At 38.4% G+C, this 22,356-nt stretch overlaps 5 protein-coding genes across 5 annotated transcripts; 2 read left to right on the top strand and 3 right to left on the bottom strand.

Moving 5' to 3' along the window:
- LOC18785280 (WUSCHEL-related homeobox 7) lies at positions 238-1,291 on the top strand. The gene is made up of 2 exons (XM_007220794.2): positions 238-633; positions 794-1,291. The coding sequence occupies exons 1-2, from the start codon at positions 288-290 to the stop codon at positions 988-990; spliced, it is 543 nt and encodes a 180-aa protein (XP_007220856.1). The 5' UTR covers positions 238-287; the 3' UTR covers positions 991-1,291.
- LOC18784970 (26S proteasome non-ATPase regulatory subunit 7 homolog A) lies at positions 2,044-6,030 on the top strand. The gene is made up of 10 exons (XM_007218656.2): positions 2,044-2,410; positions 3,298-3,390; positions 3,472-3,553; positions 4,099-4,195; positions 4,346-4,421; positions 4,583-4,641; positions 4,727-4,849; positions 5,006-5,063; positions 5,200-5,285; positions 5,574-6,030. Exons 1-10 carry the CDS (start codon positions 2,224-2,226, stop codon positions 5,643-5,645), a joined length of 933 nt encoding a protein of 310 aa, XP_007218718.1. The 5' UTR covers positions 2,044-2,223; the 3' UTR covers positions 5,646-6,030.
- Positions 6,023-7,112, bottom strand: LOC109947486. The gene has a single exon (XM_020557785.1). It carries the CDS (start codon positions 6,731-6,733, stop codon positions 6,143-6,145), a length of 591 nt encoding a protein of 196 aa, XP_020413374.1. The 5' UTR covers positions 6,734-7,112; the 3' UTR covers positions 6,023-6,142.
- LOC18784943 (uncharacterized acetyltransferase At3g50280) lies at positions 8,214-10,398 on the bottom strand. Its single transcript, XM_007217872.2, has one exon. It carries the CDS (start codon positions 10,003-10,005, stop codon positions 8,509-8,511), a length of 1,497 nt encoding a protein of 498 aa, XP_007217934.2. The 5' UTR covers positions 10,006-10,398; the 3' UTR covers positions 8,214-8,508.
- On the bottom strand, positions 20,485-21,937 carry LOC18787682 (formin-like protein 5). The gene has a single exon (XM_020556999.1). The coding sequence runs from the start codon at positions 21,823-21,825 to the stop codon at positions 20,755-20,757; it is 1,071 nt and encodes a 356-aa protein (XP_020412588.1). The 5' UTR covers positions 21,826-21,937; the 3' UTR covers positions 20,485-20,754.

The following is a 22,356-nucleotide window of genomic DNA, read 5'->3' as shown; positions in this document are numbered from 1 at the left end:
AAAACCGGGAAAAGATAATTGAAACGAACAAATCCACATAATTCAATCTCAAATTCCCTAAAAACAACGCAGATTAATATATAAACAAAGGGTTGATTTCAATAAAACAAAAACCTACTCCGCAAATAAAAAATGTAACACAAAAGATTAATAAATAAAGTATCCACTTTATGGTATTATATATGCACACGGGTTCACACTGTTTTGAGTTCAGAAGCTCAGAAAGGAAGTTCTGAGGCAGCAGAGACTTGTTTCGTTTCTAGGCATTTGAAGCTGAAAAATCAAATATGGATGAGGGCATGTCAGGGTTTTGCATTAAAGCTGCGAGTTTTCGCGGCAGTGGTGGTGGTGGCAATGGCAATAATAATGGAACCAAGTGCGGGCGTTGGAATCCGACTACTGAACAGGTTAAAGTTCTAACTGACCTGTTCAGGTCTGGACTCCGTACGCCGAGCACTGATCAGATTCAGAAAATCTCCTCTCAGCTAAGCTTTTATGGAAAGATCGAGAGCAAAAACGTTTTCTATTGGTTTCAGAATCACAAAGCCAGAGAAAGACAGAAACGCCGCAAAGTTTCCATCGATGACAAGGATTTCACTCGTCGAGATCATGACAAGATTTCTTCTCCAAAACGTACGCTATTAGTGGCTGTTAAAAGATATTTTCTCTTTGAAGTAACTGTTTTTTTAATCTCTCAGATCACTTTCTCAAGAAACAAAGAGAAACTTATCTTTTTTACTCTTTTTTTTTTCCTGCTCTTTTAAATGTTTGATTTTTGTGGTCGTCTTTGCAGAACTAAATCAAGTTTCGGAGCCGGCGAGAGTGATTGAGACCCTTCAACTTTTCCCAGTAAACTCCTTCGACGAATCAGAAGCGGAGAAGATGAGATTTCATGCAAACGAATACTGCAAAGAGGCTACAGCTTTTGCTTACAGGGTTGGGACAGAAATGGACCATCCACCATTGGATCTGCGCTTAAGCTTCCTTTAAATTACAGGCTTCAATTGTTATAAGAAAAAGAAAAAACTTCTAGTTAGCCAGCTTTATAGTGTAGAGCCATGGCTGTCATTTGTAGAATTTAGGGTTTAGCTGGTGGCAGGAAGAAGGGTGAACAGAAAGGGAGGGTGTGGGGGGAGATAGCTTGGAGTGGAAAACTTTGTAGCTGAAAATTTTACGTAGTAGTGAAATTAATTTTAAAGTTGGTTTAAAATATTGGAAATTCTTGGACATTCTCCTCTGCATGTGCTCAGAAAACTTTGTTGTTATTAATTTCTCTGTGATTTACTCTGTTGGGTTCTTGTTTTCCACATGAATGCTTGGAATTTGGAATTTTTGCGTCCTCACATGAGATGTGTCTCCTTGGGCTGCATAAATTGTCCATGCTATGCTTACTCTTGGCCTTGGGTCTGCTTCCAGCTTTGAATTTCATGTCCTAATCTACTTCCCCACTTCCCCACAACCCTCATTTATCCTTTTACAAAGTAAAACTCATCCGCTACTCTCCTATCCCTTTATATTATGCTACTACCAAAACTATTATTCAGTAATTTCATTTTGAGATTCTAAACCTGCCCTTTCATAGTGTTGTAAAGTGATTATTCTTCAAAGGGCATCTAGAATCTCAGGGATAGAAATGGAGAAGTGCATGAGGACCTTATAGAGAGGGGGGTCATACAGTTTTCCCTCTCACACTCTTCATCACGTGCGACTCATATAATGGTGATAGGAGCCGGGTATATGCTTTGCCTGTTGAATTAGAGAGGGAGAAATCGAACACTAATTTTTAAGCGCATTAGTGACTATTCGTAACTACTTGAGCTATAAGCTTATTGCTTATGGATCGAAGATTCTTCATAAAAGGTCCCAAAAAAAGTATATTTTCAACATGTTAACCTAATAATACCTATTTTGACCCAAGCTCAAGCCAGTTAAAGGGGCCCAAAGGTAATATAGCTGTTCCAAACAAGGCCCATTAAGATTGAGGCGGTTTTTTTCACAACTTGGGCTTTGATGCCCAACTAAGAATCCCGAAACGAACAAAGCTTTTCATAATATAAAAAATGTATTGTTCGGTGAAAGGCGAGAGGAAAGCGAAACTGAGGAAGAGCAGCAAAGCAAGCAGGTTGAGTTGGAACACGCCAGCTGAGGTTTCCTGGAGAAGAAGCTAACTCAAAATTCAAGCAAAAAAAGAAAAAGTTCAGTTCAAGAAGAAGAAATTAGGAAATGGATGTGATAAAAACGCAGCAAATCTCAGCGAGGCCGATCGAGAAGGTGATAGTTCACCCTCTGGTTTTGCTCAGCATCGTCGACAATTACAACAGGGTCGCCAAGGACACTCGCAAGCGCGTCGTCGGCGTTCTGCTTGGCTCCTCTTTCAAGGGCACCGTTGACGTCACCAACAGCTATGCCGGTTCGTATATTTCTGTCCGTCTTTTAGTCCATCTGCTTCTCTTTCGGTTCCTCGGCTCTGTTTGGATCTCATTCCTTTTTTACTTTTGAAATATGTTTATTTTATCTGGAGATGAATTTTTCCCATTTTGATCTGATTATGGTGGTTTTGATTTTGAATTTTGCTCCAATTGTGGTGGATAATTCATTGCTGCTACAGAATATTTTGTCTTTAGGTTATGACATTGTGAAAAACAAGGTGTATTTTTCTTAATTATTCAAAAAAATAAGTGTGCTGTTGCCGCTATGAGCTTAAACTTGGAATTGGCTTAACAAAGTTAAGTTACATTTTGAATTGTATGCTGCTATATGAATTCCTACTTGTGTCAAATTTCAAATTTGCTATGTAGAAAAGTTAAAGTGATAACAACTGATTGTGGCATTCTAGACATGCTATTTGATCAGGCATTTATAATTTTAACTCAAGAGGTACTGAGGTTGTTGTAGCCTAAATATGCAAAATTTGTGCTTTTATTTTCTTTCCAATTGTATAGACCTGCGTAGTTTGAAAGTGTATTAGTTTATTTACGGTACCGTGCACTTTGTATGTTAATTTCCTGTTGCATTGTAGGTGCTCTAGTTGTTAGTATCTACCACTTATATTCATGTACTATTTTAAGTTTCTTGTTTATTGATTTTCCAACAGAAAGTTAGGCAGTATCAGCCTTGAATTCCATGATTGTATCCTTAAATTTGACGAATTAGTTTAGATTTTGTGTTTGTCAGGTTTTTGTTATACTAAAATATTTTCTTATTTGGCCTTTTCTATGTTCTTGATTTTAAAACCTTTATGTTTCCAGATCAAGTGCATTACTTTTTACACAAATAATATTTGATCTCTATTCACAGTGCCCTTTGAAGAAGATGACAGGGACCCTAGTATTTGGTTTCTTGATCACAACTACCATGAGGCCATGTATGCCATGGCGAAGAGAATAAACGGTATTAGTCGAGAAAATTCTCTTATTTCCACATATGTACATTGTCGGTTATGATGAAAAATTGACAAATAACTTTTTCCAGCAAAGGAGCATGTTGTGGGATGGTACAGCACGGGTCCAAAATTGCGAGAAAATGACTTGGACATTCACGCTTTATTTAATGAGTAAGTCGACCAACCCAATGCAAACCAGCGCTCCTTGTACTTAAGATTGCATACAAATATCATGAATGTTTCTAACATCTAGTCTGATTAACAAAATTATGTGGAGGGATAACATTGAAATAATTTGAGTATTCTAAGGTTGACATTGTTCAAATTGAGATTAGAGAAACCGTATTAAGTTTTTAACCAACAAAAAGGAGCAGAAGTGTACCTCTTTCTTTCCTCTCTCCGACATGCACGGTACTATACCATTTTGCTGATCTAACTTGAAGATATAGAAAAACAAGAACTAAGATGTCTGGGAATTTGGAAACCTTGTGGTTGCGTGTCAGTTTTCTACAAAATAGTGATGGTTGGTTATAAGGAAGCACTGTGCCTTTAAGTGATATTCTTGTGCAGTGGTACAATATGCTGCCTTTCTGCCCCCCTTTTTGGTTTTCTAACATGGGGAAGCCTGCAGCCTACATGAATATCTGTTTCCTTTCTTTGTCCTTCTAAGTTCTCATTAATTTTTCTTCCTTTCTCCATTCCGTTTGATTTTGCAGCTATGTCCCAAATCCTGTCTTGGTCATAATTGATGTCCAACCAAAGGAGCTGGGTATACCCACAAAAGCTTACTGTACTGTTGAAGAGGTTAAAGAGGTAGAATCACCATTTTTTTTTTAATTAAAAAAAGCTCCATTTTCTATTGTTCTTGTGTACTATTAGCAACGAAGCTCTATGGTTAGTGTTACTTTTAACTTGAAATCCAGTTTCATGCAAATTTGAATTAACATTTTAGTTTGATTACAGAACGCTACCCAGAAAAGCCAGAAGGTGTTCGTTCATGTGCCTTCTGAAATTGCTGCCCATGAAGTTGAGGAAATTGGTATGCCGATGGGATAAATAACCGGTGCTCCCCCTTTATTAGCATTGAATCAAAAGAACTCCCAACTTATTGCATGCAGAGATCAATTTCTTTCTTTCTTTTGTGGGTTGGTGAGTGAGTATCTAGTTCTAGTTTTGAGTTACCATGTTACTCTTTAACAGGAGTGGAACACTTGCTTAGAGATGTGAAGGATACAACCATCAGCACTCTTGCAACAGAGGTCTGGTTTTTACTTCTTATTCACACACAGACACATGACAAGTCTAACATGAATACAACAAACTTAGTTTCCAAGTCTTGTACAGGTTACAGGGAAACTCACAGCCTTGAAGGGATTGGAAGCAAGACTTCGAGAGATTCGGGGTTATCTTGACCTTGTTATTGATGGAAAGCTCCCTTTAAACCACGAGATTTTGTACCATCTACAGGTTCGGTTTTGGCGTAACCTATATGTAGTATAAGCTAGAATCATAATGTCTCTGTCTTTTATAAGGTTTTGAGTTCTTTCTAATTTTTGCCTAGTCTTAATATTTTCACCATACCACCTGTACGTTTTCTTATTTCTCTATTCAAAATCCTTGTAGGATGTGTTCAATCTACTTCCAAATCTTAATGTTTCCGAGTTGATCAAGGCTTTTTCAGGTAAATAAACCTGCTGTGTTTATTCTGCCTCTGTAGATATTTTATCATTTAAACTGCTTTACAGTTAGATTTTTGATCCGTGCTCAAGTGCCTATTCTGCTAAAATGTTGAATCATGTCCTTGTTGTCATGTGCAGTGAAAACAAATGATATGATGTTGGTTATCTATCTTTCTTCTCTCATCCGAAGTGTTATTGCTCTTCACAACTTGATTAACAACAAGGTAAGATGCATTTCCTTGAATGTGTAATTCTAATATAGGATTCCTCACCTTAGCAATTATTCCTTCGGTGTTTGAGGGTGAATGAGAAAACAAAAGGAGCATGAAAAGGCCACTATTCATTCTTGTTCTGTCCATTATGGTTCTAGCTTTTCCGCTGTTTCATTGAGCCTGGCTTGTCAAGCAATGTGCATGGTGCTATAATATTGTCACAAATATTTGGATCTTCCTTGATTTTCTTTACAAACTTCACATAATGTATTCTGATTTGAAAATTTTGGAATATTTCAGATGCACAATAAGGAGCATGAAAAGGCAGAAGACTCAAAACAAGTTGCTGTACCAGCTGCAGCCGGAAGCTAAGAAGTATCTATATACGGGTTGGAGCTTTGAGGGGCGTCATCTGTCGACTAAGATAACTAAAATGCATACTCTCACTTCTTTCCAGCCTCGATGAATTTCAAGTTGGAATTGGAGGGATGCATAGGACATGGCCGATTTAATAATTACCCCTAATTTTTTGCCATGTCCCGGATGGTGCTCAGTTTCTTTTAAACATATAATTTACGGGTTGTCAAGTGATGACGGACATATTCATTTTGTACTCTAAAACTTGGGTTGCTTTGCTTCCCATCTTACTTTGTAGACCCATTTCATCTGTTTTATTAACCTTATGACTCATTTATGCGTTGTTACAATTCTACCATTCTTGATTGTGTAAACAAAAAAAACAAATTCCCTTGCCTAAGAACTTTATTAGTATAATTGTGTAATAAAAATATCTAGAAAGAATTACAACATCTCATATATATGTTTCTACAGTAATCCAAGTACAATGTTACAAAAATTCACGAGTGAACTCAATCTTGTTCCTCAGGCTGAACTGATTGTTGGAACTCAGCATCCATGATCACTCCATCCATGATATGCACAACGCTTCCCTTCTTCCTCAGATCCACTCTTCTGGATCGAACCCTGTTGACCGTCAACGCTCCATCTTCCTCTTTCGAGATATACAACACAAACCCAGATATCGAATCATACGACAGCTCCTTGTCAATCGGCACATTGACTGAAGCAAGCCTCCGAGGAACAGCCGAGAACCCCAATATTCGAGACATAATTGCATACGTGTCGTCATTCATCTTCTCCCCCACTAAACTTTCATTTGGGCTGAGCCTCAGATCGCGCTCGAAAGCTTCCTCTGAAGGAACAAACACAGTGAAAGCAAGATCTTCAGGCAACATTTCAAGCATCATCTTCCCAAACCTCCCTATCGAAAATTTGTCATTCTCTGAAGTTTGTTTACTTGTTTTTGTAGTGGGATATTGCAACCCAAGCGGGATCTCTGGAAGCCTCAGCATTGAGATTGTAACAATTAAAAAGCAACAAACCAACACAGCCCACCAAACGAACGCAATCGGATTTCTCAGAATCCGGCTTCTGCTCATCGTCTTTGACGATCCTGAATCGCAGGCGAGCTTTCCGGCGCTCGGGATCTTCCCACGTGGCTCTTCTGCAAGCGTTGGATTTCGGCTGCTGAGGTCCCAACTCTAGGAGCTTCACACTGGCGTGTTCAAGCACCTAGCGAGCCAGTTGAGAGAGCCTATGATTTGGGATACGTAATAGAGTTTCTTGCATTGCATCAAGGTTGGAACGACGTCGTATGGTTTCTGGACTCATCGAAGAGGCTAAGATGAGTGAGGCCCAAAAAGTGGGCCTTTCAAGACGGACAATATTATTTCAGTAGGCTAGGAATCGGGCTTAATCTCAATTCAATAATGTTTGTGAAAGGCCCAAATGAAGATTATATTTTGCCTTTGTGTTCGTGGTGCATATGCCAATATTAAATACACAATTTTGTTGGAATTTTTAAAAGCTCTATATACTTGTTACATCTCCAGAAAAATTTCAACCCAAAAAATGATTAAGTTCCTCAACTTTTTTGAAAATTTTATAATCTTATTTTTATCTTTAAAAATCTTAGGACACCCGGACATGAGAATGATATGGGTTAATTGTAGGTTTCCTTACCATATGATAGGATAGGTCCATTTGGATTTTGACATCATAGGTCTCTTGTTTGGCTTTTCACTCTTAGAGATTTCATGTATAAATTTGAGAATTTTCGAGTTTCAAGTATGAAGTTAGTATTTTTTTTGGGTCCGAATATGAACTAAGCATTTTTTAGGGTTTCATGTAAAATTTTGTGGTGTTGATGTTAGATTTAGCTTTTTTGTCATTTTTGGGGTTTCATGTATGATTTAGTTTTTTTTTTTTTTAAAGGGTTTCAAGTAAGGACACACATCATAACACACATTTTAGAGTATTAGATTAAAGCACATTTAATGATTGAGATTGCATATATATACACAAACTCTACTCATTCATAATGAAAATGCCAAGATTTATACTCGATATCACAAAATGTTATATTAAATCTTAAAAATACTAAATTCATCCATGATGCTTCAAAAAGCAAAAATCTATACTCCAAGCGCTCAAAATGCTAAATTCATACATGAAACCTTCAATTGCCAAAATCTATAATTGAAACCTAAATATTCGAAAATCTACACATTAAATTATAACAAATACTAAGTTGATACGCAAAACTCTGGAGAATTCCAAAATCTACCATCGAAACCCCAAATTGATCAAATCTAGACACGAACCTGAAAAAAATACTAAACTAAGACACAAAAGTCCAAAAATACCAAAATCTTACTCGAAACCCAAAAAAAAATGCTACATGAACCCATAAAAAATGCTAAATTCGTATATGAATCCCCAAAATGACAAAATCTATACACAAAAGCCTCGTGAATGCTAATAATGTGTACACGAAACGAAACGAAACCTGGTGATAAGACTAATTAATTTTGTTAGAACGTTGGCCCCACAAAATCAGAACAAAAAAAACAAAAGAAATATAGTTGAAAAAACAAAAGTCAATAAAATTATAATTCATATCTAAACGAGACACACACCAGTAAACGAAACAAAATGACACAAATACACAGATCAACATCCCCCCATCCATTGGCCTCTGAACCAAATCACCCCCGTTCATCCCAAGGACGCATACAATCCAACGGTCAGCAGCAGAGTGCAGATATAAAAATAGGGACCTTGATCAACCGCACCCAACCATTTCCCCTTCATCCACATCCCTTTTTCTTCTTACTTTTGTTTTTATATAGAAAATATGACATCATCCACAAGCTCAGCTCGACACGTATTGCATGAACTCAGAGTCCGTTTCAAGCAGAGCCATAGTGTCAGGCGCCAAAACCACCTCAAGATCAACGCTCCCAGCTCCTTCCCTCCCCGGAAACGCCGATATCTTTCCGTCAAATTTATTCGCCCTCCCGCTCCGAATTGCTAATGGTCTCCCCCACCCGAAATCGTTGTCGTACATCGGAAATCTCGGCGAGCTCCCCATCGTCATCGTCGCACCGTCGAAGTTGCCAAGCGGAAACACCCGCGGGTCCATCTCCCAATCCTCTACGACACCTCGCACCTTGTCGTTGTCGTGCTCCTTCACGTTCTTGTTCAGCTGCTCCGCGCACCACCGTGTGTCGTTCGACAGCACCTCTCCCGCCGTCGCGTACGTCGGGATGCTCTGGATTGCGTTCCCGAAGTAGTACGCGTCCAGCTTGGGCTCCAGCCTGTGACGGCAATTCACAGCCATTCTGAATGTCGTCGTTTTCGAGGACGGCAATTTCCTCGCGCGCGTCACGGATCGCCAGAGGAGCGCGCAGAGAGACTGAAACGACGAAATTTCGGGTGCCGTTTTGGCGTTGGAGTTCTTGAACCAGTTTTCGATAATTGATGTCACTCTGGCGCCGTTTGAGTTGTTAATCTCGTAGGGGTCGTTGCTCTGCTTCCCGAGAATCTCAACGGCGCTTATTAAAGCGTCGTCGTTTTGGAATTCGGCCCATTTTTTACTGTTGGTTCGGGATTTGAGGTTTTGAATCGCTTCTGTGCTGAAGCTGAAAATTCGCTCGCGCAAAGGCTCGGTGAGGGAGAAGGTGACTTTGGGACCTCCTTCCGGGAACCGGAGCACGGCAGGCGATATGATAACGGAGCTCCGGCTGAAGTCGGGCTGCTTCGCTATGGTAAGTTTCTTGTTCTCATTAGGTGATGATGATGACGACAGTCTGCAGAGCTCGGCGAAGGTGTTGAAGAAGTTCCAGAAGGAGGTGCCGTCGGTGACGGCGTGATTGAGAGCGCAGCCGATGAAAACAGCGTCGCTGAGCTCGGTGACCTGGACGGCCAGGATTGAGTTGTGGTGGCCGGTGTAGCTGACGGTGCGGTCGAAGGGGAACAAGTCCTTGACGCAATTGGGGACGTCAGTGGGGCCCAAAATGTCTCGGGTGGAGAGACTGGGGGCAGAGGCGTGGATGAAGTCGACGCCCGCGTCGTTGCAGGTGATGTGAACGTGACCGTCGGAGTAAGTGGTCAAGCGGCCGGCCAAGGGAGGGAAACGAGAGAGGCTCTGGGAGAGAGAGGCTTTGAGGAGGGGGATGAGAGAGTGTTGGATGGGGAAAGGAGGAAGAGGGAAGAGGAGGCCCTTCTGGATGTAGTGGCAGGAGAGCATGGGGAGGTCGGAGACGGAGAGCTTGAGGTCACCGAGTGTGGAGGGCTGGTCGGGGAAGACGGTGGACTTGGCCACCATTTGAGTTTGAGTTAGAGACGTTGGCGAGTTTGAAGAAGGCATTTTGATTGAATGATGGGCGCCAAGTGTCTAATGGTGTGGAGGAGGGTTGGAAATGTGAGTAAACACTGAGGAGGAGGAGTGAGGAAGGTGTGAGAGTTGGGAGTGGTATTTATAGGGGGTGGGTTGTGGTTTTGGATGCATGAATGTGCTGACGGGGGCTGGTGTGTTTCTTAATTTAGTAATTTATTGCTGATTTGGTTGTCATCGTTTATTTAATTACTTTAATTCTCTTTTATTTTTTTTTATTAACGTTTCATGAAGAATATGCGAATGGATGGGTCGTGGGTTTGTATCTGATGATACATTCACTCTATCTCTCCTGTCTGCATATAATTTCCTAATCATAATCATCATCAGCATCCCAAATCGTAGCTGCGATTGGAAACCACGTGTTAGATTTCCCGGCTAGTTTCTGACATGCAAACTAATGAAATTACAACGATTGTAGTTTTATTAGTGGAAAACTAAAACTAATTAAAAGGCTAGGGTTTTTTTTTAAAGTAAATACATGATGAAAATTTGAGAGAAATTCAACGAAACGAGGAAAACTTCATTGATAAAACGAAAAGTCCGAAGACACAATAAGTCTAACCCAAACTCAACAAATCACATAATAAGACGTCTTAAATAAGAAATTTACATTAAAGCCAATGAGCTGAGCTCAGCCTGCGGATATTTCGGATGGTTCTCAAAAGTCCTTCTTTATAAGAGATAATATGAAGTCTAAGCACCACCATGCCAACTAAAAAATATTGAACGTGTTGACTGTCGACAAGTTAAGTTACAAATTAATTATTAATAATTAGAGTTATTTACAATAATATCCTTTAAAAATTTCGGTTTTTTCACAAAACTCCTTGAGGTTTTAGAAATTCCATGTACACCCCTTAAGGTTTTAAATTGTTTTCACAAAACTCACTTTTAGTGATTTTTCATCCAAAGATTGATAATTTTATGCAAAAAAAATTCTCCAAATGACAAAGTTGGACTTTGATATCATATTGCATATACTTCATTGAGGATAATGTTGGCATTTGCATAAGTTTTTTTTTCAATGAAATCATCAAATTTTGGACAAACAATCAATGAAAAGGGATTTTGTAAAAAAATTTAAAAAAACCGAAACCTGAAGATGTGTTCATATAATTTTTTAGACTTGAGGCAATTTTGTGAAAACATAAAAAATCTCAAAGGGTGTCAGTGAAAATAACTCTAAAAATTATTCTATAATTAAGGAATGAATATTGAAACAGCAGCGATGCATATTGGATTTCAGAGATTTTACTCACTCCAACAAGAATCTGTGAGATTTTCTCTCATATATTCAGAATCTGTGGAGATGAGATTTTCTAGTTGAAATCTCTCACAGGTAGCAGTAGATCCTCCAGCAATATCCAATGGAGTCCGCCTTGAATTACACAATTCCCATACATAACAAGATACTCATGCCTCCCCCCACGCATCCAATTAAACACATTTATACTACCCGCACTCCTTTCCATCAATATACTGCGGATTTTTCACCCAAATCAAATCATGACCATAAATCATATTTACACACGTGCAAATTTATCTTTTTCTTTCTAATTTTAATAATTTAATTATTCGTATGTGTCGGCCTGTGATTAATTTGACTCTTATTTATAAAGAGCTAAGAAATATTAGTACATATAATGACAATTAAGTGAAAATAAGGGAGAAAAAAAGAAGTGAAAATAACAATTTTGGCAAACGAAAGTTGATTGAGTTGGTAATGATCATTCTCTTTTGCTATCCAGGACTAGGTTCGAGTTCCGCGGCTTACAATTTCTCTTGATGTGTAATATGTAAAAATAAAAAAGGAGCTGAAACCCCATTTGTAAGTCCTCAAATAGATCTTGGTATGTCATAATTCTGGGATGAGGTAGCCTCCCCTTTTCCTAAACTTTTTATCATTAAAAAAAAATAACAATTTGGTTTTTCATTTTTGTCCACTTGATCTCTATCTGATTGCATCCAAGTAGAGACAGTTGTTTTTGTTTCTTCATCCCAAGTTGTCAACTAGCTAGGCTAGGGTGATTGATGTTTAATTTACTATATATTATTTTCTTATTATTATTTCGCCAGGAGCCTACGGTAATATTGCCACAGAGTTTGCTTAAACAGCACTCACTTGCCAGTTAGCGTACTATGAGATAAACTTTGTGAAGATTCCACGATAATCAATTTTTTTCTCATGCAAAAACTTAATTGAGTAATTAATTATCCATGTAATTAAGAATAGCGCCGACTATTTACATTCTGTAGGTTGGCTGTCATTCTTCCGATCCCTAGAAAGGTCGGCCCCCCAAGAATCTCAACTGTTTGGTCAGCTAACCTTGAACTGTCCTCTGCAAAATTAATTAAGCTTTATTTGCCATATTATTATTAATTATGTTGTCATAAGTACATTTATTTATTTTTATTTATTTATATAGCATATGTTTGAGATTACCTGATAGAAATATGGTCGGTTAATTAAGTTATATGCAAGATTCTTCTAAACTAAAACCGTCAATTATGATTTGTCGGCGTGTGCCAGGTTTTAATTGCTAATTACTATTTAAATGCTAATTAAGCATAATTAATTGTATGTATGTGGCTTAATTAATTGTTTGACTTAGACGGTCCATTGCTCATTTATATCATTATATTGAGAAAAATATTGTATAAATGCAGTACCAAAAATAAAAAATATAGTATTGTGACAGCCCGTGGTGTCTAAATACTAAGACCCATTTTCTTATTTGGGTTTTAATTGTTGGGATCCATATAGTTTTGGCTGCAGCCTCCGTTGATGTCTGCCACGTGTATGACAGACAGATCAAGAGTTCCAATCACCAAGTGTACGTTGCAAGTGAACCTTGATATCTGCCACGTGTATGCCAGTTAGAACCCAGCTGCCACGCGAGCTAGTTGTTCAATGGCAAATTGGCCATGCTACTGCTTGCTTGTGCATTTGCCCCGAAACCACCATCATCGGGTGCCACGGTCCTTTGAATCTGAGACATTTTTATTTCAGTTTTGTTTCTTCTGGAATAAAGTAAACAGTAAAATTTTGGTACAATTAGTTCTTATTTTAATGGTTACTTTCTTTCTAATATCTTGACCAAAAAAAAAAAAAAAACTTTCTTTCTAATATTAGAAACTCGAATGGGATTGGGTAGCATTATCTACTAATCTTTTTAAAGAAATATAATTGTTTTTTATATGATGGGTGGTGTAATTTAAAACACAAATTTATTCCCAATTGCGGTTAAAATTAAAATGTTCTCACTTAACTCCTATAATATATAGAAACCACTAAAACTTTCTCACTTTATCATTTCTGTCCATTTTCATCACTTAACCCCCATCACACCTCCATTGCACCCCACCCACTCTCTCTCTCTCTCTCTCTCTCTCTCTCTCTCTGTGCATCCATTTCATAAGTAAAACACGGGGCATCCATTTCATAAGTAAAACACTAATTAAGCCTATTAGGAAATACCCAACATGTCAAACTAGCATTTCTATTATTAAAAATTAGATATATATGTTCCAACCAACATAATTAACGTTTTTCAACTTTTTGTTTTGTTGATGGAAGTGATGTTCTATTTTAATATAAATTAGCCTTTCCGTACACGTTTCTGCTTTTGCGAGAGGCCTTTAAAAAAATATATATATATTTTAGAATTAAAAAAGATAATGGATAGTTGTGTTTCAAAAAAATAGGATCCATAATAATTTCAATTCTTAATATTCATTAACCAATGACATTTTCTGGTATTTTGAATGTTTCACCATGCCTTTTGCTTTACATATGTAGATTATGGAAAAGGAAATTCAACTTAGGTACAGAGTGAGAAGCACATTCAATTTAGTCAACTTAACTAAGTCCATTTTTATAACTTTTTAAAATTATTAAAATAAGAGGTTTCCTCCATTTCTTCAATAGAAAAAACGTATTGTGCATTGGGCAATATCATGGCCGTATAACGTTTGTGTTCCATTGAACTTTACGGATGATGACAAATGTGTCCACTAAATGTTTTTGGTGTTTCCAATCAAGACATACAGATATTATTTTTTTGGAGAAAAGATGGTATTTCAAGACATCCAGATTATGCTAATCAGGTTCAGATAATTCAACAACCATCACAATCACAATGGGCAAAGGTCAAGTCTTGTCATATATTAATGTGCCAAAATTACAAAATGGCGACTTCCATTAGAACCATTGACTATTTTATATAAGAAGCTTTGATGAAAGTATTTAAAACATGTTGACGGTGCACCCCTTTTTTTTTTTTTTCTCCTTCCCTAACCTTCCTACTTTGTAGTTGTTATAGTAGCCTTTTTCTACTTTACTCTTGTAACACCACATTAATTTTTTGGTTTTGGTATTGCCCCGTCGTTCTATTGGTCACCGACTTTGTTTACATTGGCAAAATTTACTGTCCACCGACTTTGTTTACATTGACAAAAATTATTGGCAACACCATGTAATAAACACAATAATGTAATATATGACTTCTATGTGAGTAGTGACGAATCCATTTTTGACTACCGGTACATTATGGCCTTTGCTATTACAGGCCTCAGATCATCCGTCACTCTTTTTGAAATTTTCTAGTAATGTTTTTTAAGTTTTCTAGTAATGTATATATGCATGTTCTCTTTATGTTGTTATGCAAACAAATGAAATTAAAACAATCGTGAAGCACAAACTGAGAACAAACCTAGGTTAACTTTCATCTATATTATAGGTATGTCTTTTTATTTATTTATAACTTTTAGTACGTGTATTTGACCAATGTAAAATGAAAGAGCTATAGATGTTGCGTTACTTAAGAGCATTTTTATCTATAGTGCCACACTAAAGGATAAGGCCAAGTAAAGGCAGACACTATTCACGCGAATAGTGTTTGGCTTAGCAATATTTTTTATGTCTTTCCACCCATTGTCATGGTAACCCAAATGCAATTATATTCACATGGGATTAATTTTATTTTTATCTATGAGATTAATAATAATAAAATTGCTAGGTATGTATAAAAAAAGATTCTGAATTTTTTGTTAAATTTTTTTTAAAAAATTATTCTCTAATTAACATCAGCAATCTTAGACCACAACTCAGGTTATTCTTGTCTTCGAGCCTCTCCAATCTTTGTGGAGCCCACTATTTGCCCAGGCTAAATTTGTATGGTGGAGTGAATTTCTTCAGCCTGAAAGGACCTTTTGTCGCGAGACTAGACTATGCGGTGAAAGTGCTCTAACAACTCATGCCACCGACCCTTGGTATTTCACATGATGAAGAAATGAAGGTACATTTTTCTTGAAAGAATCTATTAATGGCCCTTTTTTATGCTCAGTGACGTGACCTACTTCTTAGGTTTACTTTTTGTTTTTTATGCATGAGAATGACACATTGACAAAGGTCAAAATGTTGACAATACAGAGAATACAGAGTATATGAATATTATCATGTAGTGAGCAGTGAGCGTTCATGTATCTGGGTTTTGGACAATGGACAATGAAGCAGTCTGCATGAATATATTCCCGTTGACGTTCTTTGAATTAGGGCATAGCCTCCTAGGCCGGCCAAGCAGTGCCCATTCTGAAAGGTTCAGCCCACCAAACTCATCCTGCCGTGAAAAGTATTTTGTTATGATTGACGTTACGTTGTTTATATTTTTTTTACGACTTAATGCCGATCAGCGTATTTCTAAATCGATATGCCCTAATTCAAACGTCGTCAATCATAATGAATTCATCTAGTTTGTCTAGATCCATCTAGCGTCTTAAGTAGCATACAAAATGTATAAAAAAAATGAATTGCCCATTTCCTTTTTATTTTTGATAATATATAAAAAGGTCCTGTTGATGAGCAAATCCGCAGAGTTAGTGCATAAAAATGATAATATTGTTCTCACATGAAAGATTATGGGTTGATTTTTTTTAGTAGAGGTGCAATTTTGGTCAAGGTTTAAAGAAACAACAACAAGTGCGCTGCGCAACACAACACAGCACAACAGCAGACTGACTTCGTTTAGGATTTTCACTGAACACCTAGAGTGCACCTCCTAGGTTGAGCAAAGGTGCAATATGCAGCACCTATAATAGATTTTCCGACAAGGGGAGACACCTTAATAGGTTTGCCACTGCGTGTAGTGTGTGTGAATTTAGTATGTCATATCTCATTTCAATAGGAAAGATTCTCAAAAGAAGTAAACATGAGCAATACCATATTATGAGACCTCATTAATCAGACTACTCGCAAGCCAAATAGTGAATTAATGTCCATAACTACAATTAAAATGTTAATTATGATAGAAAATTGTTAGCTAGGTTGGTTGAAGAAGGTAGTTAGCTTAGGTAATTTGGATATATATGATGATGAATATGGTGACCGAGGTTTGTAGGACAGCTTGTCCTATAACTCTAATTAAAAGACAATTTCATTTATTAATTGGCATTCGAAGCATAAATACGTACCCACGCTCTGCAGGCCATGTAAGAGAGAGAGAGAGAGAGAGAGAGAGAGAGAGAGAGAGAGAGAGAGAGAAAAAGGGTAATCAAATATTGATGCTCTAGACGTGGTCATTTTCTGTCACATTGCTGCTACCTCCCTCCCGTCAACTACTACTACAACTGCTGCATCCCGACAATCAAAACCAACTGCGCCTCAGCTTTGCCTTTGACATCAAAATATGTATGTATATTTTCTTATTGCCTTCATTAATACATCGTAGAAGAAACGAAGCATGATGTTTGTCCAAATAAAAAATAATATACATGTATCCACTTTCATGGGCACCAAACTTGTAGGGTAGGCGCACCACAACTATAATGGACCACCAAAAATTGTCTCGAGCTCCAATTTGTACAAAATTCATATACAGTGATATCCATGATAGTTTATACAGATATGGTTATTATGCCTGCCCCAAATGCATGCACAGGGATAGGGATAGAGCTAGCTGTGGTCCAAAACTAAGTAGGATGCCCTATTTGATAGAATGGTAACTTTTCCTCCTTTGTCATCTGGTGGTATTCATTCAGAGCTCCAACTTTGCTTTTCTTGCAGCTATAACAGTGCTGGTTCGAACTGCATGTTGTACTTTTTTCCGTTGTCGTATCTAGTTTTGTTGTAGTATAACTCAGAATTAATTACGCGCTAAAACTAGCGAGAAATATAGAATTACATTAAGAAAAGAAAAGAAGGAAACTTGAAATTCCAAATGCTAACATGTTTTGTTGGTGGGAGTAGTAGCTAGTAGGGTATTGTTCTATTGGGAGAAGAATCAATTGCAGGAAAGAATGTAATGAGCACCATTCCCTTCCACCCTAGCTAGGGTTTGATATATTTCCCTCTTTCACTTAATGTCCACCAAGAATGATGGTAAGTAGCTGTAGCCTGTGACATCTGCGCAAAAAATCATTATAGTTTGGTGCTTGCCAACAAAATTATACTAGACAAGTTAAAAAGAAAAGAGAACAAAATTATTCTAGGCGTGCGTTGCTGCAGTTTCCTAACCCTCCTCTAGTTGCTGATTGCCCTATTTTAGTACCCTATATGTCACGTCAAATGTATATATATAGCCTCCTAATCTTTGTTTGATTCTTAATCATGATTTTCTTTTTTTGTTTTGTTTCCTGCTGCATTTCATGTTATATGGACTTGGTGCTTGCTCGAATATCTCTGCTTTCTGTGGATACCAAAATGTTCGAATTAAGAACAGATTACGAGTGGTGTGTGTTCCTAACTATGAATTAATTGTTTTGTACCATATATCTCTTTGTTTTCAAATGATGATTGCATTCAACTTGTTTTTTCTAACTTGTATCGATTCACACCGTAACTTGATTTGTGTTAAATTTCAGAGAGATGGAACAACGATCCACTACTAGCAACACATATATTGTCCCTAACTTAACCACTTACAAAAGTCAGTAAATATAGGATTTTATCACTAAATACCTCGGTTATATTAGTTGTGGAACCATTTGGGACTTATCAACAATTTTTCTTTTTTTTTTTGGCTCTAAAGTTGTCTCTGTCTTGGTCACAAACAACCACTCAAAGTCAAAGGAAAACCCAGCAATTGAAAATGAATCTTACGTATGTATATACATTGAAAGAGGCCAGAAGAGGTTCTCATCACTCCGAGTGGATAAGTTAAATTTATTTAGTTATTGGTAATAATGCCTCTAATCTATTGGGATTTGTTTTTTTTCCAATTAACCTAATCATGTTTAACATCATTCATCCAATAATTTAGGGAAAAAAGTGAGATAAGTTCTTGACATCAAAGTGGATTGAAATCCAATTCCAATTGAGCTTCCCTTCTAAGATGGATCCATGTCTATGTCCGAGGAGATGTACGTACATTGGACACCATGATTGGATTTGTGCAAATGGTCCCATCTCGTAATCCGTGCTCCACTCCTTTGGAATGATGAATAATTGTGTTGTGGTAGTCAAATTGAGTTCATTAGGGGCACCATGTTTCATTTTATAATTATTTTTTCTTTCCTAAAAAACCTTGGTGCAAATCCAAATCATGTGGAAATATAGGGTTTTGGCACTTATTTGTGTTCGTTTGACGTAGTTGTTTTTCTGTTTGTCGCTTTGCTCGAGTGCTTGTGCTTTTCCAGCACTTGTTACGAGGACAACACAAAAGTGGAGGCAGAGCCATGTAGAAATCAAAAGTTCAGTGTTTGTAATGATGAGCTTCTAATTTTGGCAAACGTGGGAAGAAAACAGTACCATTGAAGGTAGTAGACGTTTCAAATTTGAAGTATAAAGGTTTCAAATTTGAAGTGTAAGACGTGGACAACATATTAGGTAACATGAGAGCGCGTATGATCGTTGAGTTTAATACGTAAATAGTCTTGTTTTAATATTATAAAGAAAGTTGCGATTTCAAGAAACCCTAACTCATTATAAACTCAAATTAACTTCCTTAATTTTTAATATGAGACAAATAATCTCAACAACCACCATACCACTTGTCCAGTGTTCAGTCGGCTTCAATTTTAAAATGAGAAAAAGAAAAGAAAGGAAAAGAGAAAGTGTTTGTTTAGGTTGGATGGATATTGGGTTTGGGCTTTAGCAACGCATTGGGTGATAAGGCTGGATTGGACCGGACCAGTCAGTCTCAGATGGTTTCTGAGAGATCCATGGGTTATTTTTTGAGGAGTCTGCCTTCCATTGCAGTTCATCTGCTCGCAAGTGACCCAGCCCATTTGAGAGGCCTCTACTTGAACCCGTAGGAGTATTTAAGTGAAGATCCTCAAGTCTTTCAGATATGTTGGAAGGAAGAGGATTGGAATAGAACAGAAAACAGCACAAATTTTTTTAAACATAATATATATTGTCTTCTAAGATTGATGGATCTCCAAGTTCATCTATATTACTTTCGGTTTCATTCCACTCATTAAACTTTTGTCAAAAAACCAAGATCCCTTCAAGCTATCCAATCTTTTATTACTCGACTCTGACAAAGATGATAGAAAATTACAAAACTGTGATTTCCCGGTCCTCCTCCATGAGTTTCATGTGTTAAGTAACCAGATGGCAATTAACACATGAAACTCATGGAAAACGGCTGGAACTATTCCTGTCGAGTTGTACAAAACAAATGGTCTTGTTGCTTCTTCATTGTCTCCTCTATCGCCACACAAACCACTTTAAACATAGCAAAAATCGTCTTTTCATTCCTCAAGAGTATCAATGACAGATATGACTTAGGTATGGAGGTATTGTATTGATTGGACTCCATAGGGTTGAAGCTTGGTAGGTTTTTACAGTTCCAGGGCAGCTCCTGGTTCAGTTCCAACAGTCTTGAGCATTGGGAAAATCCTTGTTGCATTGGAAGAGAATAAGGAAAGGCTTCATAAAACCTTGAAACAAACATCACTGTCTAATATCAAAAAGCATAGGAAAACCCTTGCTGCACCACACACGAGACAGAGGTAGAGAAGGCGAAAACCTAAGATAACCTTTGAACCATACACACCAGTCTAGAATCACAGCAAAGATTGCAAGATACATTTAGCTACGGTTCAATTATCGTCAGATTACAGATACCCAACTTTCATAGTTGTGAATGTGAGCTAGACCCAAAGTTCAAACACAAAACCCGTTTCCCCAATTCGAAATTTCTTCTGCTCTCAATCATATCTACTAAAAAGAAAGCCTAAACTCAGAGCATGAATTTCCATCCCACGAGACGAGCACACAACTCTCCGGCTATACAAAGTTGCTTTGAAGGTTACACAAAACCTTCCATCAGTCAAAAGCTCAAGTTGAGCTGCTCAACCATCCATTCATCTAAAAACTGCTTCAAAAAAATGTATGCTTCTTTCTGCCAATTACCAATTAACTCTCTTAAACAATCCAAATATCACCAGTAAACCAATCAATCAAACCCTGTTACCGTACCAAGTATTTGAGATCAATCATACAATTCATTCCAAGAAAACATATGCATTCGACAAAAGCGAACAAACACATTACAAGCTCCACATGAAATTCATTAATAACAAACCAATATTTATTCCATAATAAAACACTGATTTAACATTAAACTCTTGTCTTACTTCAACCAAACGTCCATAAGCGCCAAGCTTAGATCAAATTCCACATAAAATATATATACATATACACCGATAAACCGCAAATTAACATTGCGCTTTAGTCATTAAACCATACCTCAACCTCCGATTGAATCAATCAATCAATCAATAATCGGCACGATAGTTGCTGTAATCGTCACGCTCACGCAACTCATTCTCAACCCTCTCCGCAATCTTATCTTCTTCGTACCTCAATCCCTCATCCAATGCCAGTCCACCTATACCTCCCGCCACTGCGCCCACAGCCAATCCCGTGCCCAGCCCCATCTTCCCACTCTTGGGCTTCTGATCATAATTCGAGTAGTCCAGTGGTGCGGAAGGCCCGCCAGGCCCACCAGGACCACCCGGCCCACTGTAACCTGCCTGCCGGTCGAAGAACGGCCTCGGTGGAGGCGGAGGTGGCGCGCTGGAGTAGTACGCCGGATAGTAACTCGAGTACGGATCGGAATACGAGTTGTAATGGTACGGCGGCGGCGGCGGTGGGGAAGCCGATGGAGTCGGAGCCGAAGCTTGTAGAGAAGAGTACGGCGACGGCGAGTATGACCTGTAGTCACGAACAGAGGGTGGAGGCATAGGGGCGCCTGAGTAAAAATAGCTGGGCGGAGGGGTCATATGGTAATCTGGCGGCAGAGGTCGTTCTCGAACGGCGAGCTTTACGCGGATCTTACCTTGTGGACGGCCCGAGGGGCGGACGAGCTGGAAGGTGCGGATTCGAGTGGAGTCATCCGGGTCGGGCAGGTCCTTGAGTGGGACCCGGAGGGTGCCGACTAAGGGCTTGGGAGTGTCGGAGGGTTTGGAGTGGAAGATTTCGAGGGTGAGGAAGGAGTCGTGGACGGGGAGGGTGAGTGGGACGGTGAACCGCTCGTTCCAGACCGGGCGGGTTGAGCCGGAGTCGTCAGATTTGGTGGCGAGTCGGCGGTCTGAGTCGACCCAGAAGACCGCGTAGGGCTTGAGGTCGCCGTTTTTCCAGTTGACGTTCTTTAGATGCTTGGCTGAGACGATCGTAAGGTCGAGATCGAGATGCTTCGGCGGTGGAGGGCGAGAGGTGGCCATCAGGGTTAGGGTCTCTGTGCTAACGTGCGCGGGTAGGGGTGCGGAGGGTGCGTATGATAATGGACAAGAAGGAGAGATGGGATTATTGTCGTGTTGGGGGAAGAAGGTAACGTTGGGCCGCATATGAAATGACGATAATACCCTCCCCTTAGTAAATTACTGAAAAAGAAAGGGTAAGCTTTACACGTCGGTTCAAATCCATTGTGAAGGATAGTTTCACCTAATCACGGAGAGATTGACATATTTATATTTGGTTTGTGTTGTGTAAAGTCCTTGTAGGTTACGGATTGTGAAATTTTCCTTTGGAAATTGGTAATTCCTCAGAATATTAGGAATCTAATTTTGGGTAAAATAATATTCCTACTTTTCTTTTCGATTTGACCACACAAGAAGTGTTGATTTCCAGGGTCGGACCTCCAAAACCCGATTGGATTAGGAAATGTCCGATTTGAGTCATGGGATGTGGGCTTGTTATGTATGGTGACTTGACTAGGCCCACTCAAATTTAACAAACCCAAGGGTGTATGTGTGGAGTTTTTTTGTTTTTGCCAGAACAAACGATAGTATATTTACAAGATATTTTTATAACGGTCAATATACCAATGCAACAGTCTAATATGATCACAATAAAGCTACATTACAATTAAGTATTGA

The sequence above is a fragment of the Prunus persica genome, chromosome G2, assembly GCF_000346465.2.
Source record: "Prunus persica cultivar Lovell chromosome G2, Prunus_persica_NCBIv2, whole genome shotgun sequence".
Classification (NCBI taxonomy): Eukaryota; Viridiplantae; Streptophyta; class Magnoliopsida; order Rosales; family Rosaceae; genus Prunus; species Prunus persica.
This window is presented reverse-complemented; position numbering and strand designations above follow the sequence as displayed.

Bases quoted from the DNA above. Each gene is read 5' to 3' on its own strand.
- LOC18785280 (XM_007220794.2), top strand. From the start codon at position 288: ATGGATGAGGGCATGTCAGGGTTTTGCATTAAAGCTGCGAGTTTTCGC. The intron at 634-793 runs GTACGCTATTAG...TCGTCTTTGCAG, and splicing joins CAAGATTTCTTCTCCAAAAC to AACTAAATCAAGTTTCGGAG.
- LOC18784970 (XM_007218656.2), top strand. From the start codon at position 2,224: ATGGATGTGATAAAAACGCAGCAAATCTCAGCGAGGCCGATCGAGAAG. The intron at 2,411-3,297 runs GTTCGTATATTT...CTCTATTCACAG, and splicing joins CGTCACCAACAGCTATGCCG to TGCCCTTTGAAGAAGATGAC. The intron at 3,391-3,471 runs GTATTAGTCGAG...AACTTTTTCCAG, and splicing joins CATGGCGAAGAGAATAAACG to CAAAGGAGCATGTTGTGGGA.
- LOC109947486 (XM_020557785.1), bottom strand. From the start codon at position 6,733: ATGAGCAGAAGCCGGATTCTGAGAAATCCGATTGCGTTCGTTTGGTGG.
- LOC18784943 (XM_007217872.2), bottom strand. From the start codon at position 10,005: ATGCCTTCTTCAAACTCGCCAACGTCTCTAACTCAAACTCAAATGGTG.
- LOC18787682 (XM_020556999.1), bottom strand. From the start codon at position 21,825: ATGCGGCCCAACGTTACCTTCTTCCCCCAACACGACAATAATCCCATC.